The 21063-nt window shown below is 42.7% G+C and overlaps 1 protein-coding gene across 1 annotated transcript; it reads right to left on the bottom strand.

The window, feature by feature from the left end:
* Positions 1–4723: 4723 nt before the first annotated feature.
* Positions 4724–20794, bottom strand: LOC139470182 (cerebrin prohormone-like). Its single transcript, XM_071252491.1, has 4 exons — positions 20707–20794; positions 7733–7858; positions 6691–6828; positions 4724–5072 (listed from the first exon to the last, which is right to left on the bottom strand). Exons 2-3 carry the CDS (start codon positions 7853–7855, stop codon positions 6694–6696), a joined length of 258 nt encoding a protein of 85 aa, XP_071108592.1. The 5' UTR covers positions 7856–7858; positions 20707–20794; the 3' UTR covers positions 4724–5072; positions 6691–6693.
* Between the last annotated feature and the right edge of the window lie 269 nt (positions 20795–21063).

Raw genomic sequence — 21063 nt, 5'->3', positions numbered from 1 at the left:
TGTGTCTTAAAGCAGACACTGAAACATGAAAATTGTGTCTTAAAGCAGACACTGAAACATGGAAATTGTTTGTCTTGAAGCAGACACTGAAACATGGAGATTGTGTTTCTTGAAACTTTATTTTGTTATAACCGTAGTTCGTTATAAGCATATATACAGTATAACAATAGCAAATAGTCGGGACAAAAAAATCAGTTCGTTATATCCGTCAGTTCGTTATAAGCCAGTTCGTTATAAACGTAATTTACTGTATACCATATTAACAACTTGTAAGGTAGCACAGCTCGTAATACAAAATAAAATTGATTTCTCTTCACAATTTCGCTCACCACCGAAACGTCCTGTAAACGTTTATTTTACGTGCGTTTCCTCAAATTTGAATAAATCCAATGACTTGCATGAAAATTGATTAACACAGGGACTGAAACGCAAGTAAACGCAATCATAATTCAACTTTTATTTAATCACTCCCGCGTTACGTTCGCCATGCAGCCCACTAGGGACACGCGAGCCACTTCCTGTCGCTGTAAGGGGCGGTCGGGTAGCCTAGTGGTTAAAGCGTTCGCTCGTCACGCCGAAGAACCCGGGTTCGATTCCCGACATGGGTACATTGTGAAGCTCATTTCTGGTGACCCCGCCGTGATATTGCTGGAATATTGCTAAAAGCGGCGTAAAACCATATTCACTCACTCACTCACTCCTGTCGCTGTAGGTGCTGATTTACTCATCCTGGTGTTCCGTTGTCGGAATATTCCCAACACATTCAGAGAGAACTACGAGGGGCCGGCCACCTCATGCCACAACAACTGCAGAACATCTCTTGTACATGCATGTAGTCTTGTTTGTTGTTTGACGCCACACTCCGCTATACTCCCGCACCAGGACGGCGGCTTGGAGCGTGGGGATGGAGATTGTTGCTGGAGGAAGGGCCTTTGATGTCCAGCAACAGATGACTGGGGACGTAGTCGATGTACCGGCGAGCACTGACAACATCCGCCCGCTCGTTACGCTCTGGGTTCCATTCCCCACATGTGCACAGTGTGTGAAACCCATTTCTTGTGTCCCCCGCCGTGATATTGCTGGTGTTGCTCAGTGCGGCGTAAAACCATGTTACAGTGATATATTGTGCGCTGCATGATATCATGCTATCTGATCGTCATGGTAACAGTTCCGCATCCTTACAAAAAAAATACACATCCGATAATGGTACAGTGAGGTGAGGTGAAATGGGGTTTAACGTCGCGTCCAAGATTATTGCACTTAAATAGCACGTGTGTGAATGTGTGTGTGGCTGCTTGTACTTGTCCGGACTGATGCCGATTTATAGTGCAGTTTAACATGAACACCCCACTCAGACACAGAATTCTGACTCCGAGCCGACCAGTCCTTGTTTCAGCCCCTTAATGTCGAGCGCCAGACAGGGTAACAACAAGTACCATTTTTTTGGTATGACGCGGCCGGGGATCGAAACCCGGAACCTTCCGCTCTCCGGGCGGACGCTCTACCACAAGACCACGGAGGCGGTCCGATAATGGTTCGGAGAGAAAACATTATACCAACTTTTTTTATTTCGTCCTAACCATAATCGCTACTTTCTCAGTCAAAATATGTGAAGGTGGGAGAGGGAGCGAAAGACCCAGCATCAGCATCAGCATCAGCAATATTGCAGCATCAGCAATATTGCAGACGAGTAAACTGCAGCAATCGTTAACATGTGGTACCTTATCCTTGCTACACGAGGCACCTTCACAGCCCTACGGGGTGGTTACAACGTTAACTCGTCAAGGTCCGGGTTCGATTCCCAACGTATACAATGTGTGAAGTTCATTTTTTGTGTCTTGCTGGAATTTTGCTTAATGCGACCTAAAACAATACTCACTCATTCAGTCCGGGGTAGAAAAGGTCTTCAGCAAACCATTCTTGCCGTGAAAGGCGACTATGCTTGTCGTCACAGGCGACTAACGGGATCGGGTGGTCAGGCCCGCTGACTTAGTAATACATGTCATCGCATCCCAATTGCGTGGATCGATGCTCATGATGTCAATCACTGGATTGTCTGGTCTAGACTCGATTATTTACAGACCGACGTCATATAGCTGGAATATTGCTGAGTGTGGCGTTAAACAACAAACAAACGAAAACAAACACTCATTCACGCTACCCTCCGCATTTTAAATGTGTTTTTTAGGACGTGTGTTGATGAAAACGATCGGGAATAGTTTGAGTGTTCTACACATCAAGCACAGTACACCAACACGTGACTGTGGGGTCACTGGATGCCTTGGTTCCCATCAGACTTCGTGAACTCTTTTCAACCCGGATGTTTTGATTTCGTTACTGCCTCATATCCGATCTGCCCCTACCGATCCCTGTTTTTAACCACCCCAACCCTTAATTACTAAAAAATAACCTTAACCACTTCGTTTTGAACCAGTCAGAAGGACTGGCAATCAGCAATGTCACGTGATAGAGGCCCAATTGCACATTATGTGGATGTAGGAACGCGGTCCTCGATACTGTATCCAAACACCCAAACATGAAACACTGCAAGGAATGCACTTGGTGCACGCAACGCAAGGTAGGGTGCAGTTACTTTCAATTTACTCCACCGGATCAAATAACTATTTATATCTGGACAGGAGTCTCCAGCGGTGTTTTCATTCTTGGTCAAAGGAAAACATTCTTGGTAACGTAAGTAGATTGGGGTGTTATTAAGATAAACGCACGACTAAGGGACGTAACTCGCAACTCATCATTGTCGCCGTTGATGACTTCATAACATGTACTTTGTGGTGCGGCACGGTGGGGTGAGTTGAGTTGAGTTGAGTTGAGTTGAGCTGAGTTGTGGTGAAATGTTGTTTAACGTCGCGTTCATGGCCCTTGCATGCATGTGATTGCGTGTAGCTTCTTGTAATACCGGGGTTCGGGTAGCCTAGTGGTTAAAGTGTTCGCTCGTGACGCCGATGACCCGGGTTCGATTCCCGATAATGATAACGTACTTGCGTGCATCAAATCGATGAGAACCATTCGTGTGTGCCTACCGATGTGTGTCGAGGAATGTTTCTTCCTTAAATCGTTATGACTCATAAAAGAAATTCGATTATAGCTTTTAGAATCACAAGAAGGTAAATATACGGATGTCAGCGCTGTATCAGTGAGTATGATTTTACACCGTTTTTTACCAATATTCCAGCAATATCACGGCGGGGGACACCAGAAGTGGGTTCACATATTGGACCCATGTTGGAATCAATAAGCCCTGTGGATAGGGATCAATGAACGTGTTTAGCATAAGGTAACCTTCACAAGATAGACGGGGCGGTCGGGTAGCCTAGTGGTTAAAGCGTTCGCTCGTCACGCCGAAGACTCGGGTTCTATTCCCGACATGGGTAAAATGTGTGAAGCCCATTTCTGGTGTGATATTGCTGGAATATTGCTAAAAGCAGCGTAAAACCATACTCAGTCATGGCAAAAAATAGACCCTTGTAAACCGTCCTATAAGCAGGCCACATGTTCTGCTGATTGTCCCTGGCTTCACGTGTCGGCAGAGTGTGCGCAACAAGACGACTTAAACACGTGCCCAAAACACACAACCCGGCCTGATGTGTGTGTATTACTACGCCCGTGTAGGAAGGCGTAGGCAAACATTGACTGAGGGGGTTCCGGGTCTACTCCGGTTCCGGTGTGTGAGAGAATATATTTGCAAGGGTACACGTGAGTATGTGATTGAATGTTGTTTAACTCAGCAATATTCAATTGATAAGGCGGTGAAATTTAAATCTTGGCGAGACAAACCAGTCGTAGATGTCCTGAGCAACGTCACAAGCAACGTACGATGACACGAAAAATAATTAAAATCAGTTCTTTCACTCCAATGCCTCTCTGCGTTTAGAGGTATTGTGTCGGGTACACAATCTGATATTTTTTTAGCTTTTACAGTACGTTGTCAACCACGTAACCGAACCTGATCGCCCAGTCGATTGTATTCGTCTCCAACGACAAGCAGTAGACTGATGGGACCTACTCAAACCACGACACTTTGATAATTAAGGTGTGGCCTTTATATCTGCTACTTGTAGCAACACCAGTTTAATGAATGTCCATCAAAACGGTTATTTCGTGAGTGAGTGAGTGAGTTTGGTTTAACGCCGCTTTTAACAGTATTCCAGTTATATCACGGCGTGTCAGCTTAATGTGGAAGGAAAGCCCCGGGTGATGCAGGTCTTCGACGTTTACCACTTCGGTGAAACCCACGAGTATGGTGCTGACAAACCTAGAAACATAATCGGGCGAACCGGGATTCGAACCCACAATCATAGGTTTCTGGCGTGTCCAAGGGACGCAACTCTGCACAGCGAATTGCGGCGCCTTAGACGACTGGGCCATCCGTGCCCCCGGTTTGCTCGTGACGCTGGGCTGTGATACGTGGTCCTGTGTGCAGCGTACAGGTCCAACATTTAGCCAATTAGGTGACGATGGTTGCGGAGAGTAGGTGTATGGGTGAACTCCTGAGAGTTTTTAAGGCTCTGACCTTGCGCTAGATAAATGCCTCTATTAACCCAGCAGCGAATGGGTACCTGGTAGGATGAGATGATAATGTGACTGTTAACCTTCACACGGCCGAAATGAGCCGAGTGGAGCCGAATGGCAGACATATAGCGCACACACGTGAACAAAGTTCAAGAAATCAGTAACGAACATGACTACAGATGAGATAGTGGTCTTTTATCAGTTTATTCTCAAGAAATTAATAATTACTTGGTCCAGTCATGAAAAAATAAAAGGTCTGAAGTAATGTCAAGTAATGTCACGTGATGCCATGATATGTCACGTGACGTTTATTTCACATGGTCACGTGGTCAGTGGTGCTATTTACACAACAGAATTCCTCGGGGTCAGGCATCAGTCGAGTGGTCTTCACCGATACGTCAACACTCGCCATCTCAGCTGCACATGTCAGTCTCAACCGGAAGTGACGTCAAAGACGGGAAGTAGGCGCTCAAGAGGTCACAAGAGCCATTTGTCGGAAATAACAAAGTCAGTTTCTTTTTCTGTGGATATGTTCGGTTCATCTGAAAGACACACATGTTCATTAGTCAATGGTGACATCTGGTCAATTGTGCTTCGGTAAATGAGGAACATTTCCGACAGGACTGAGAGTACTTGAAAAGCATGGCTGCCAACGTGTATCTATCTCAAGTATGAGCTTGGGATCATCTGCAGCTGAATAAGGATCCCTTGATATGCTGGGATGTTTTCTTGACCGTGGATGCACGAAGCCATTAGTGTTGAGTATTTGTGTAACAGTGAGTGAGTGAGTATGGTTTTACGCCGCTTTTAGCAATATTCCAGCAATATCACGGCGGTTGTGTAAACGTACAATGCATAAATTAAATTATTTCAAACACCACAATCTGTTTTGGGGAATGTTTTGATGATAAATAAATTCTTAGAAACTCTAAGGCGTTTGATTGGCTCACATAAGTCATTATGTTTTGGTTTACGTTTTCATAAATTTAAAACCATGCCACGCCCCTTAGCGGACTTAACGACATCGATTTCGTATTTTTGTGTTCAGTTTGTGTGTAAATGATGAAATAAGCTATGAAGTTATTATTGTTGACATGTATTTATAATAATTGAGTTCAATATGTTTTCTGTTTATAAAAGTATAATTTACGTAAAGCAGCGACGCGGATTTGCAGTGTGAACACAGGTCTCCACGGTTATACCCGCTTAAACGAAGAATGGAATCTTCTTATCGTCATCACTGATTGCCAGCACAATATGACACAACATAACACAATATGACACAACATCTCCAACAGGATGTGACAGAAGCATAATAGTGATTCGGCGACACACTGTTTGTCATTTTAAAAATGCAGTTTGGTATTTTCAATATACAGTCAATCACATTCAACTCACTTAGATCATAATAACAATTATTAAATAGAGACAAACATAAATTAATATTCGTTTTACAAAAGAAGTTCAATATCGTTGTCCTTTTATTGACAAACTTTAGATTAAAACGTATATCAAGTAACCTTTGTAACCATTTCTAGCTATTAATTTCTACTCCTGCTACTCCTCCTCCTCCTCTTCCTGCTGCTGCTGCTGCTGCTGCTGCTACTACTACTACTACTACTACTACCACCACTACTACTACTTCTACTGCTGCTGCTGCTACTACTATCACAACTACTACCACTGCTACTACTACTACTGTTCCTACTACTACCACCACCACTACTACTTCTACTGCTGCTGATGCTACTACTACTACTACTGCTACTACTTCAACTGCTGCTACTACTACTACTACTACTACTACTACTACTACTACCACCACTACTACTACTTCTACTGCAGCTGGTGCTACTACTACCACAACTACTACCACTGCTACTACTACTACTGTTCCTACGACTACCACCACCACTACTACTTCTACTGCTGCTGATGCTACTACTACTACTACTGCTACTACTTCAACTGCTGCTACTACTACTGTTCCTACTACTACCACCACCACTACTACTACTACTTCTACTGCTACTACTACTACTACTACTACTACTACTACTACTACTACTACTACTACTGCCGCTATTACTACTCACTAGCTGCTAGGTAATTCAAACAAATTACTACTATAACTCACATATACTAACTACTGTCACTCACGAGCTAGCGTCCGTTGTCTGAGAGGTCGGGTAGGTTGAAGAGAGAGTCGAGTGTTCCGCCATTGCGTTTGTTGGCCATCTCCAGCCTGGCTCCGTACATTGTCAGCTTGATGATCCGGGCGGCCAGGTGAATCACCTCCTGGTAAAGCAACAACCCCGGGGAGTGAGACGGTGGGTGGTAGAGTGGTTGAGTGAGACGGTGGGTGGTTGAGTGGTTGAGTGAGTGGGTGGTTGAGTGAGACGGTGGGTGGTTGAGTGAGTGGGTGGTTGAGTGAGTTGGTTACTGAGTGGGTTAGTGGACGTGTGAGTGAGTGAGTGAGTGGGTAAGTGAGTGTGTGTGTGTGTTTTGAGGGTGTTTGAGGGTGTTTGACAGTGGATGTTTATATATATTACATTACCCGAGAGGTGTATGTGTGTATATAAATAAAGCAAAATAGTGTTACCGTCGTGATGTTGCTTGAAATATTGCTAAAAGCGACTCAACACCATACTCACTCACGCTCTCGCTTCTATAGAAGCAAAGTACATCATAGCGAACATAAATGCTGTGAGGTTAAATCAAAAATAAAAATTACAGTATTGACGAACGAACGCCTGTCCCAATGGACTACTGTACCCGATCCTTATGTGTCTGTAACTTTCAGTATCATGTAAACGAAATGTTAAAGACATGTTCTATGGATTGACAGCGTCTTTGTTCTATTTCGACGTTTCGGCATAGATCCTTATACCGTTGGAGTGAGTGAGTGAGTGAGTGAGTATGTTTTTACGCCGCTTTTAGCAATATTCCAGCAATATCACGGCGGGGGACACCAGAAATGGGCTTCACACATTGTACCCATGTCGGGAATCGAACCCGGGTCTTCGGCGTGACGAGCAAACGCTTTTACCACTAGGCTACCCGACCGCCCCTTTAAGCAGGAGTAACTATACCGAAACGTCGCATCAGAATTGAATAAAGAAGTTGTCATTTATAAACTATCTTGTCTTTACTGTTACTTACCAACTTCTAAAATTGCCAATCAAATCAAAGAAATTGTTACCTGTCGGGCTTTCTCCTCTAACTGTGCCTGGTAGGGACGGATCATGGCCGCTGAGGAGTCACGTGACACACACGCGAGGAGGAGGAATGCCAAGATGAGAATGTACTTACTGCACGATACCATTTCCTGGAAAAAATATGAAAAAGAAATGAAATAGTGAAACCGACTTGTGACATTAGATGAACGTTATCGAAAACTGCTTCAAGCGCGTGTGGTGCCTCTTGTGACCAGGGGTCAGGGGTCACCGCGGATTGTTGCTCTTATTTCAGAGACATATGTTTCAGTATTATTGTTGTACGCTACTGTTGGCAAAATTCCAGCAAATAGGCGAGGGGAGGTGAAATCGAGCTTAACGTCGCGTCTAAGACAGTTGCACTTATAAAGCGACGTGCATGCACGTGTGTGTGTGTGTGTGTGTGTGTCTGCTTATACAGTCCGGACTAACGCCGAGTTTATGGTGCTAGCTCACTGAGATACCATACCGCAGTTTAACAGGGATACCCCACTCAGACACAGTATACTGACTCCGAACCGACCAGACCTAGTTTCCGTTCCTTAATGCCGAGCGCCAGGCAGGGTAACAACAAGTACCATCTTTTAACGTCTTTTGGAATGACGCGGCCGTGGATCGAACCCCGTACCTTCCGCTTTCACTCTATCACTAGACCACGGAGGCGGCCTCCAGCAAATATCACACATCAGTTATGGGATTCACCCATGCAAGGAACCGAACCCGGATTTTCGGAGCAACGAGTGAACACTTTAACCACTAGACTACCCCACCGCCCCCATAGCTAATGAATAGTCAGCTTAGTGTGCGAGTCATTCGTATCGACACATGGATACTTACCTAATGAGTCGGTCAAAATATAACATTTGGAACTCGAAATAATAATCATTAGGGTTCAACAGTCATTTAAATCCTTTGAATTTTTGAAAACATGAATCATTAAGAAGGGACGACTTGAGTTATTCGTATTTTCAGGCATGACATCCATCGATAGTGGGGCGAGCCTTCTTGCAGGTTACGGAAAGGGGCGAGTGGTTACGGAAAGACACGAGCGGTGACAAATATGTAAAACTTTGAGTGTAAATGTCGAACACGACTGAAGACAATGACAATGAATCAAGTCGTGAAAGAATAGCTACAATCCGTCTTGCAATTGTTCGGGAATTGCTAACCTTTCGACCAGAACATATTGTGAAGTGATCGGGAAAAGATAGCAATAAATATTGATTAGATTCGTAAAGTTGTCATCAGCATTCCACGAGATTTGACGAGATTTCACCCATGGCCTATCCCGCCCACGCCGTGTCATGTGATTGGCTGCAGGTTGGATGCCATTAGGCAGTGGAGATTGCCATTGAGAAGAAAACACAGAGCTAAACATGGACGCGTTGATCCTGTTTTGGACCACTTGATCCTCTCGCTGACAGTTCTCTTGTTTTTTTACGTTATTGTAAATTCCTAAATGTTATGATTTGAAAAAAAATGTGTGGATATTTTGTAACAATGCGAATATTCCGACAAACCTGGTTATGGGGCACGTGGATAAAAATGTTTTAAGCGATTTAAATTTCAAGATCCATATTTGACAACATTGTATTGTATTGTATATTTTTTTAATTTATTGCTTCTTTTTTTCTGGTTTCTTTTTTTATATATTTTGACAGAAATGTAATACCACGAACGCGTTTTCATTTAACCTCTAATTTCTCTCTTCGAACGTTTGTAGGGAGCTGAATTCATGATTGTTTTTAATATGAACTTAATTTTGCTGAAGGTTGAAAGCGTGCGATGTAATGTCAAAGAGTACGATATTGTAATGATCACCATATACTGAATAGTGTTATCCATGTGATAATACAATCCAATAAAACTGGATATCAAGATCCGACAAATATGCATTGAGGTCATCCAACAGGAATTGCTAATCATCTCGGGACAGAGATGCGATACAAACGTGCTCAAAACCTTTGCCTAATGTTCCCAACAATTTAGTCATGTTTCCCGATGTTAATATTAATTTTTGGAGATCCATTCATATGAGTTTCACCGGTTCTTTGCCTTTACGCCCAATGGAATCTGTTTCTTGGGACAATCGATTAGTCTCTAGTGTTGACGTGATATGTTTATGTAAACAAGCATGGCTTCAGCACTATGCGATACATAGGCGTTTCATTCAGGCATTGTAAGCTTACATTATTTCTACAGATACTTCGTTCGCTCGTCACGCCGAAGACCCGGGTTCGATTCCCGACATGGGTACAATGTGTGAAGCCCATTTCTGGTGTCCCCCGCCGTGATATTGCTGGAATATTGCTAAAAGCGGCGTAAAACCAAACTCACTCACTCACTCTAAAGATACTTTGGTCGATGAAAGTATGTCTTCAACTTCCATTATTTCAGGAAAGACATTACATGAAAGAACTTATTGTCCTTGGACACAGGTGGCCCAGTCACAGATGCAGAGCTGCGTCCCCTAGACTTTCAGGGAACAATATTATGGGTTCGAGTCCCAGGTTGGCCATAATTATGCCTGTTGGTGTTTCAGCACGCTATCCGTGCTCGTTAGTTTTACTAAAGTGGTTAACATCGAATTCCTGCACCAGTGCGGGCGTTTCTGCCACATGAAGCGGACACGCCGTGATATAACTGGAATACTGTTCAACTCACTCGCTCACTCATTCACTCACTCACTCACTCGAGTGCATATTCCCTCGTTTCTTGTTCCTTTACTATGGTAAAGAATAGAGTCATATCATACAGAGATTGTGGGATGATGATGATGACGACGTCGACGACGACGACGTCGACAATGTCGACGATGATGATGATATTTCAAAAGTACACAGACTCAACATCCGCCAGCTACATTAATAAGTTATTGTAACGCGCCAACACAATATGAAAAAAGATAAAAGAATTGTTTTTGATTACACAGTTTGCATCGGAAAAAAGCTTCCTTGGCAACGTCTGATTCTGTGACTCGAAGAGCCACGTCGGGTAACCTCTACCCATGAAGGCGACCGTGTTCATTAGTATTTCATTACGACAAGAAAGCGAGGACTATCCCACTGAAAAGGCGATCCACAGTTTGACAAACATACGTTGGGGGAGTTTATTATATATGAGCAAACATGCTGCGTAATAATCCCCCAGCCGTTCTATTTAGGTAAACCTACAATCATCTTCATATTGATATTACACTTTCTAATCACGCTGTCTCCCCCGCGTCAGCGTGGCTGACAATGGGACGCGGTTAACGCGATTGGCAAGGGTTAGTGAGGGAGTCCATTCATGATACATCACGGCGTGTCAGCTGATGGAGTGTTAGGGGGAGGGGGACGGATAGACGTCCATCAGTTTGTCGAAGCCACGAGAAGGAGACACGTGCTGACGAACTCCGGATCATCATCGGGGAGAACAATGGATTTGAACCGCCAAGAAGATTTGAAACTTTTGAATTAATGCCCAGATAGTATGGATGATCTTCTATATCACAATCATAAGTATTATCCTGTCATCAGTTACATAGCCAACTGCTTGATGCCACATCACGCCCGTGAAGACCCGGGTTAGAATTGGTCTTCAGCAACCCGTGTTTGTCGTAAGAAGCCACTAACGGTATCGAGTGGGCAATCACGCTGAATTGGTTGATGCGAGTCATCGTATCCCAATTGCGTTCATGGAGTTTATTATGTCAATCACTGAATTATCTGGTCCAGATTCGATTATTTACAGAACGCCGTCACGTAGTGAGTGCGGCGTTAAATAACGAACAAATGCATCTTAATGACACTCAAGTATCTTGAAACCTATCAGATATCAATAAATGTCAACCGTTCAGTGGTGTAAATATTGAATGTCTTCTGAGATGCATTTCAATCCTATAAACCTTTGAAACATGACTATACAAACTGTCAGTGTTGAACAAGCAGCATGTTAATGACCATGCCCTTTTACCTTAAACCGTAAGTTAGATGACACAGATACCTCCAATTTCAAATTCTGATATAAATAAGACAAACTACTGCTTTGACATTTTATTTGCTAAATGAAATATGAAGAGTTATATTTTTTGATAAACCCAACAACTGAGATTTTGTAAAAGATAAAAACAAAAGAGGCAGGCGATGAATGTTTTATAGTTTGTGTGGAAGATTGCTTAAAATTGCTTCTGTTCAAAGTGATGGCGGTCGGGTAGCCTAGTGGTTAAAGCGTTCGCTCGTCAGACCGAAGACCCTGGTTCGATTCCCGACATAGGTACAATGTGTGAAGCCCATTTCTGGTGTCCCCCGCCGTGATATTGCTGGAATATTGCTAGAAGCGGCGTAAAACAACACTCACTCACTGTTCAAAGTGACGTCGGTCCCAACTTACTCACCCACGACCTGATTTGTATTAAACCGTGTGACGGTTGGGCTACGCTACAGAGGGCCGTGCTCCCAGTATATAAGGGAGGTCCCATGTAGCCTAGTGGTGTTTTTCATGGAAGGATCCGCTCGTAATGGGTTCTACTCCCAGGTTCACCTCGCTTATGATCCTTGGTCTGTCAGTACCATGTTCGGTTGGTCGGGTAGCCCAGTTGTTAAAGCGTTCTCTCGTCACGCCGAAGACCCGGGTTCGATTCCCGACATGGGTACAATGTGTGAAGCCCATTTCCGCCGTGATATTGCTGGAATATTGCTAAAAAGCGGCTTAAAACCATACTCACTCACTCTCTCACTCCGTATCATGCTCGAGTTTGCCCAAGTGGTAAATGTCTACAACTTCCGGGGTTACCTGCCACATTGGGCTGACACTCTAATGGCGTAAAACTTAACTCACTCACTCGCTCGCTCACACAGCGAATAATACTATCACCACTTTATTGCGTAAAACATACGACTACATGCAATCCCAAAGTCCAGGCTAAATAAAAAATATATAAACATTCTGAGGTCTATCTTATTTTTTGTAGTATATATCGTAAGACTTACTAATAAAACGTGGTTCATTGAAACGTGTCTACAAGTTTCAGCTCACGGTGGTGCGAAAGTCGTTACCGTCTACTTCATCACAGTTGATACCCGTGATATAACTGCAATACTGTTCACAGTGGCATTAACCCATCTCACTCACTACCATGGTAACTACCCCGTGAAAAGGATCCAGGTTAGATTTTGTGCCTAGCAGCAATGCTTGTCGTAAGAGGCGACTAACATTATCGGGTGGCCAGACTCACTGACTTGTTGCATGTCATCGTATCCCAATTGCGTGGATCGATGCTCATGATGTCAATCACTGGATTGTCCGGTCGCGATTCGAGTATTTACAGAACGCCGTTGTGTTAAACAAACAAACACTCGAACGGTTAACAAACAACAGGAGTAGAAACCAGGTAACGGTAAAGTCAGTATTACAATATAATCACGAACTCGGAAAAATGTGCATATTTGTAGTTTCATGTGACATGAAACATCATTGTCAGAGACTAACCAGTCCCTATCATCCGGCGGAACAGACAAAATGGCAGTGGAAATTATATGAATGGTTCGCTGAAAATTAGTGATGAAACCAGCTGTTCGCGAAAATGGTAAACATGTCCCGCCCTACTGGTAGCGTACAGCGTTCGACACGTTGCGATTTGCCTTTGTATCTTTAATCACTATTATAGGCATTCGGGGATTTGAATAGCAAGTCTGGAGCGGTGTCATCTTTGGCAACAAAACAATTTCAAATTTATTGATGTGATATTTATTGTCGTGCAAAATGTTTTTCCTTCCTAGCGTTGTCTCGGTTTTAAGAACCCAACTGTATTTTGATTGTATTGGCTGGTTAAGAAATATCGTTTCTTCAATGGAGAGCAGTGAATACTTTATGTGCAATCTCCGGTGGTCCAGTAAGTTAGCGTCGTGGTATTGGAACTTGCCGTGTTAGGTATCAAGTCATACCACGTTGCACATTTGGTTAACCATGTAGACATTTCTTATCGGCCATTTCTAACTCCTTACAGTTCAGTAGAACTGTTGATAACAACGCCGTTATATATAATTATGAAGTATCAAAGTAGCACAAAACTTCAATGTGTGCGTGCGTGCGTGCGTGAGTGCGTGTGTGTGCGTGTATATATATATATGTTGACGTATCAATAAAGGCGACACATGACCATAAGCAATCTAAGAGTACATTTTACGATTCCGACTGTGTCATAAGCATGTGTTTAAGAATCACTTTTAAATAGTGACGATACCAGGTGTTCGCGAACAGGTGAGCGTATTCTGCCTAACCGATGGCAGGCAATTTCTTTATTTTTTTCAACATTGTGAAGAATAACTACTGAGATTTTGTAAAAGATAAAAACAAAAGAGGCAGGCGATGAATGTTTTATAGTTTGTGAGGAAGATTGCTTAACATTGCTTCTGTTCAAAGTGGGGGTGGTCGGGTAGCCTAGTGGTTAAAGCGTTCGCTCGTCAGGCCGAAGACCCGGGTTCGATTCCCGACATGGGTACAATGTGTGAAGCCCATTTCTGGTGTCCCGTGCCGTGATATTGCTGGAATATTGCTAAAAGCGGCGTAAAACCATACTCACTCACTCTCTCATTCCGTATCATGCTCGAGTTTGCCCAAGTGGTAAATGTCTACAACTTCCGGGGTTACCTGCCACATTGGGCTGACACTCTGATGGCGTAAAACTTAACTCACTCACTCACTCGCTCACATAGTGAATAATACTATCACCACTTTATTGCGTAAAACATACGACTACATGCAATCCCAAAGTCCAGGCTAAATAAAAAATATATTACCATTCTGAGGTCTATCTTGTTTTTTGTAGTATATATCGTAAGGCTTACTAATAAAACGTGGTTCATTGAAAGTTTCTACAAGTTTCAGCTCACGGTGGTGCGAAAGTCGTTACCGTCTACTTCATCACAGTTGATACCCGTGATAAAACTGCAATACTGTTCACAGTGGCATTAACCCATCTCACTCACTACCATGGTAACTACCCCGTGAAAAGGATCCAGGTTAGATTTTGTTCCCAGCAGCAATGCTTGTCGTAAGAGGCGACTAACACCATCGGGTGGCCAGGCTCACTGACTTGTTGCATGTCATCGTATCCCAATTGCGTGGATCGATGCTCATGATGTCAATCACTGGATTGTCCGGTCGCGATTCGAGTATTTACAGAACGCCGTTGTGTTAAACAAACAAACACTCGAACGGTTAACAAACAACAGGAGTAGAAATCATGTAACGGTAAAGTCAGTATTACAATATAATCACGAACTCGGAAAAATGTGCATATTTGTAGTTTCATGTGACATGAAACATCATTGTCAGAGACTAACCAGTCCCTATCATCCGGCGGAACAGACAAAATGGCAGTGGAAATTATATGAATGGTTCGCTGAAAATTAGTGATGAAACCAGCTGTTCGCGAAAATGGTAAACATGTCCCGCCCTACTGGTAGCGTACAGCGTTCGACACGTTGCGATTTGCCTTTGTATCTTTAATCACTATTATAGGCATTCGGGGATTTGAATAGCAAGTCTGGAGCGGTGTCATCTTTGGCAACAAAACAATTTCAAATTTATTGATGTGATATTTATTGTCGTGCAAAATGTTTTTCCTTCCTAGCGTTGTCTCGGTTTTAAGAACCCAACTGTATTTTGATTGTATTGGCTGGTTAAGAAATATCGTTTCTTCAATGGAGAGCAGTGAATACTTTATGTGCAATCTCCGGTGGTCCAGTAAGTTAGCGTCGTGGTATTGGAACTTGCCGTGTTAGGTATCAAGTCATACCACGTTGCACATTTGGTTAACCATGTAGACATTTCTTATCGGCCATTTCTAACTCCTTACAGTTCAGTAGAACTGTTGATAACAACGCCGTTATATATAATTATGAAGTATCAAAGTAGCACAAAACTTCAATGTGTGCGTGCGTGCGTGCGTGAGTGCGTGTGTGTGCGTGTATATATATATATGTTGACGTATCAATAAAGGCGACACATGACCATAAGCAATCTAAGAGTACATTTTACGATTCCGACTGTGTCATAAGCATGTGTTTAAGAATCACTTTTAAATAGTGACGATACCAGGTGTTCGCGAACAGGTGAGCGTATTCTGCCTAACCGATGGCAGGCAATTTCTTTATTTTTTTCAACATTGTGAAGAATAACTACTGAGATTTTGTAAAAGATAAAAACAAAAGAGGCAGGCGATGAATGTTTTATAGTTTGTGAGGAAGATTGCTTAACATTGCTTCTGTTCAAAGTGGGGGTGGTCGGGTAGCCTAGTGGTTAAAGCGTTCGCTCGTCAGGCCGAAGACCCGGGTTCGATTCCCGACATGGGTACAATGTGTGAAGCCCATTTCTGGTGTCCCGTGCCGTGATATTGCTGGAATATTGCTAAAAGCGGCGTAAAACCATACTCACTCACTCTCTCATTCCGTATCATGCTCGAGTTTGCCCAAGTGGTAAATGTCTACAACTTCCGGGGTTACCTGCCACATTGGGCTGACACTCTGATGGCGTAAAACTTAACTCACTCACTCACTCGCTCACATAGTGAATAATACTATCACCACTTTATTGCGTAAAACATACGACTACATGCAATCCCAAAGTCCAGGCTAAATAAAAAATATATTACCATTCTGAGGTCTATCTTGTTTTTTGTAGTATATATCGTAAGGCTTACTAATAAAACGTGGTTCATTGAAAGTTTCTACAAGTTTCAGCTCACGGTGGTGCGAAAGTCGTTACCGTCTACTTCATCACAGTTGATACCCGTGATAAAACTGCAATACTGTTCACAGTGGCATTAACCCATCTCACTCACTACCATGGTAACTACCCCGTGAAAAGGATCCAGGTTAGATTTTGTTCCCAGCAGCAATGCTTGTCGTAAGAGGCGACTAACACCATCGGGTGGCCAGGCTCACTGACTTGTTGCATGTCATCGTATCCCAATTGCGTGGATCGATGCTCATGATGTCAATCACTGGATTGTCCGGTCGCGATTCGAGTATTTACAGAACGCCGTTGTGTTAAACAAACAAACACTCGAACGGTTAACAAACAACAGGAGTAGAAATCATGTAACGGTAAAGTCAGTATTACAATATAATCACGAACTCGGAAAAATGTGCATATTTGTAGTTTCATGTGACATGAAACGTCATTGTCAGAGACTAACCAGTCCCTATCATCCGGCGGAACAGACAAAATGGCAGTGGAAATTATATGAATGGTTCGCTGAAAATTAGTGATGAAACCAGCTGTTCGCGAAAATGGTAAACATGTCCCGCCCTACCGGTAGCGTACAGCGTTCGACACGTTGCGATTTGCCTTTGTATCTTTAATCACTATTATAGGCATTCGGGGATTTGAATAGCAAGTCTGGAGCGGAGTCATCTTTGGCAACAAAACAATTTCAAATTTATTGATGTGATATTTATTGTCGTGTAAAATGTTTTTCCTTCCTCGCGTTGTCTCGGTTTTAAGAACCCAACTGTATTTTGATTGTATTGGCTGGTTAAGAAATATCGTTTCTTCAATGGAGAGCAGTGAATACTTTATGTGCAATCTCCGGTGGTCCAGTAAGTTAGCGTCGTGGTATTGGAACTTGCCGTGTTAGGTATCAAGTCATACCACGTTGCACATTTGGTTAACCATGTAGACATTTCTTATCGGCCATTTCTAACTCCTTACAGTTCAGTAGAACTGTTGATAACAACGCCGTTATATATAATTATGAAGTATCAAAGTAGCACAAAACTTCAATGTGTGCGTGCGTGCGTGCGTGCGTGCGTGCGTGCATGCGTGAGTGCGTGTGTGTGCGTGTGTGTGCGTGTGTGTGCGTGTATATATATATGTTGACGTATCAATAAAGGCGACACATGACCATAAGCAATCTAAGAGTACATTTTACGATTCCGACTGTGTCATAAGCATGTGTTTAAGAATCACTTTTAAATAGTGACGATACCAGGTGTTCGCGAACAGGTGAGCGTATTCTGCCTAACCGATGGCAGGCAATTTCTTTATTTTTTTCAACATTGTGAAGAATAATTATATTTTTCAAAATGTTTTGAGGGCAATTTATTTTTTTTCGATATAATTCCATTAATTTCGGCGTTTAACTTTTCTTGCTATATGTCATTTCCCCTTAAATCAAGTTTGTGTTCTTTTCAGATTAGGGGTGTTATTGCAAGGAATGCCAATTAATACGCGTGTTTCCATAAATTGAAAAGATACCTGGACAATCTGTAACTTACGTGAATATCCGTGTCACGGTACGTTACACGTGCTGAGGTGCAAGGGCAAGGTCAGGGGACCGACCAGTGAAGGCCCGAACCTGTTGATGCTTTGGATTAATTTGAATTTTCCTCCCCAAAACAAACTTGAAAAAGTAATCTGTCCACATGTTTTAGCCAAATCATTTGTTCGCTTAACCCACCATCGAATGTCCTGAAAATAGTGTATTGTGGACGCGTTCACAGAAAAAGCGTTTTGAAGCTCTGACCAAAACAATACCCTAACAAAAATCCCAAAGCAGAAAGATATAAATTAGGGGTCCCGTGGAAGACCAAAATCCGTGCGACTGTCAGAGAAAGATGTTTTACACTTAGCTTAAAAAGGTTATTTGTTAATAATTGTTAATGAGTCATTTATATGGTAATGGCAATAGTAACGGTATTCTATTTGAAGGCAGATCGTATTAACGGTAGAAACACTGGCAGAATGGTGTCACATTTTAACGGTAATGGTTAAATTGGACCTTGTATGGCATTCTGTCAAATGTCCATGATTTTGAGAAAAAGCAACGCGTTACAACTGAACGTGTTAGCCCTGAGCCTGTAGCGAGTCGCGGCATTTATTCACCAGGGACAAGAAATCCTAATTCCAAGACCATCGAAGCCTAATCTTCACATTACTCATATTTATATTAAGATACAACATTCAACCCTACAGATACATTTTACAGAAGATAGCCAATGGCGTTACGTGAACAACTTGTGACGTCATGAACAGTGGATGACGTCATACCGTTTTGTTGAAGTGACCAATCAGTATCGAGAATCGCTAAAGTGTATATGTGCAAGTATAGCAAAGTTATTAACTCGATCTTTCTGTTTTTATGGCTAATAGACCGCCTCCGTGGTCCAGTGGTCGAGCGTCCACCCGGAGAGCGGAAGGTCCGGAGTCCGATCCCCGGCCGCGTCATACCAAAAGACGTTAAAAGATGGTACTTGTTGTTACTCTGTCTGGTGCTCGGCATTAAGGGGCTAAAACAAGGACTGGTCGGCTTGGAGTCGGTATACTGTGTCTGAGTGGGGTATTCATGTTAAACTGTGGCATGGTATCTCAGTGGGCTAGCACTATAAATCGGCATCAGTTCGGTCTAGTACAAGCAGCCACACACACACACACACACACACACACACACACACACACACACACACGTACATGCACGTCGCTATATAAGTGCAATAATCTTGGACGCGACGTTAAACCCCATTTCACCTCACCTTTTATGGCTAATATCAAGTATTAACTGTTTGGGGTATTTTTTTAAAAATCTACGCTGCTTTTGTGACGTGGGACGTCAGCTGGAGTTTAATGTTCAGATGGAAATCATAATCACAAAATTTCTGTCGGACTTGCTTGGGTCTGCGAGCTGACGCGGAATAAGTTGGCGTTGTTTCATTCCTTGTGCTCCTTTCCGTGTTACAGGGATGCGGAAATGAAATGAGTGAGTGAGTGAGTGAGTTTGGTCTTACGCTGCATTTAGCAATATTTGAGCAATATCACGGCAGGTGACCCCACGAATGACGTATCGAATCCGGGTTTTCTGTATGACGAGCGCCTGGGACACGGACCTGCTCCCCTACCCCTGGAACCATGAACCTCTGCGGCTGTTGATAGGCAGTAATGCTTCATACCGAATATAAGTGTACGTTGAATCGCCTTTCTTTCTGTTGACACCCCTTCTCATTACACATTACTCATTTTGTTTGTTTGTTTGTTGTTTACCGCCGCACTCAGCAATATTCCAGCTATTCGATGGCGGTCTGTAAATTATGGAATCTGACCAGACAATCCAGTGATTGACATCACGAGCATTGATCCACGCAATTGGGATACGATGACATGCATCAACTTAGTCAGCGAGCCTGACCACTCGATCCCGTTAATCGCCTCTTACGACAAGCATAGTCGCCTTTTACGGCAAGCATGGTTTGCAGAAGACCTATTCTAACCCGGATCTTCACAGGTCCTGTTGCTCAGACCGAACAAAATAACGGATATCGATTTCATACTTCTATGTCATTCTGTATGCATTATTCTTTGTAAATCTATAGCCAATATAAATTTTATGGTCCAAAGTAATAAACAACACACAACCAAAAATTAAACATTAATAAGATATGTAGATATTTAAGAGAAGCTTATTTGCTGAAGGGAAGGAATTTACTGAAGTAGGATCCAGCCGTTACACATTCATATATTGGATTAAATAGTTTGTACCCGTTCACACGACAAGGCAATACCATGGCTTGGATTAATATCAGATCGCATTCATCTAACACTGCATGACATTAGCGTTGTTTAGGTGTAATATTGTCTCAATCAACCAGTTTATATGTCAGTCCTACATTGTCCATAAAAGAGGTCTTTGTCGTGTTTACGAAATATATTTTCAAAATGTTTTCCGCCACAAAATAAAACAAAACAAAACGGACGTGCCGAAAATAGGTACAATTACAAGAGAAGATAATTTACACTATGATAGGGCTTAATAACATGCAAATAAAAATATACAAAGAAATCGATATGTTGGTGTACACGTTATTGTGTTTGAGACACTATTGCTACTAATGAACTAATTCATTCTTCTATTGATGTAAATACTGTACATAAATGTGTAAAAACATATTTAGCTGTAATAATAAATTGATAAAAGATTACTTACCAGAAATTTCACTTTTCGTTCCCGTCCTGCAGAAAGTTCCGGCTACGGATCGTGCGATCTCCGAGTCCCCGTGTAACTTGAGGCTTTCCCCAGCCTTTATAGTCTCAGCCAGTCACCGCCAGGGGCTCCCACTGATGACGTACAACCACGTGACTCCAATTGCAACAGGTTTCAATGGTTGCGTGTAGGGCAACACTGATTAATGTCAAGATATCATTAAAGATATATCAACTCCCACGAAGCACCTGTGTCTGAAGAACTCAGTGGAATGGAAACATTTGGAGGACAGGCATGTCCATGTTCCTAGTATACCGTGCAAGGGTTAGGTTCTGGCGTCACGGACAGTGTTAAAATAGA

The sequence above is a fragment of the Haliotis cracherodii genome, unplaced genomic scaffold (genome assembly GCF_022045235.1).
Source record: "Haliotis cracherodii isolate W230 unplaced genomic scaffold, xgHalCrac1.p SCAF_20, whole genome shotgun sequence".
Classification (NCBI taxonomy): domain Eukaryota; kingdom Metazoa; phylum Mollusca; class Gastropoda; order Lepetellida; family Haliotidae; genus Haliotis; species Haliotis cracherodii.
This window is presented reverse-complemented; position numbering and strand designations above follow the sequence as displayed.

Excerpts from the sequence above, each read along its gene's own strand:
- LOC139470182 (XM_071252491.1), bottom strand. The coding sequence starts at position 7,855 with ATGGTATCGTGCAGTAAGTACATTCTCATCTTGGCATTCCTCCTCCTC. Across the intron at positions 6,829-7,732 it reads TAGAGGAGAAAGCCCGACAG|GAGGTGATTCACCTGGCCGC; the intron begins GTAACAATTTCT and ends TTGCTTTACCAG.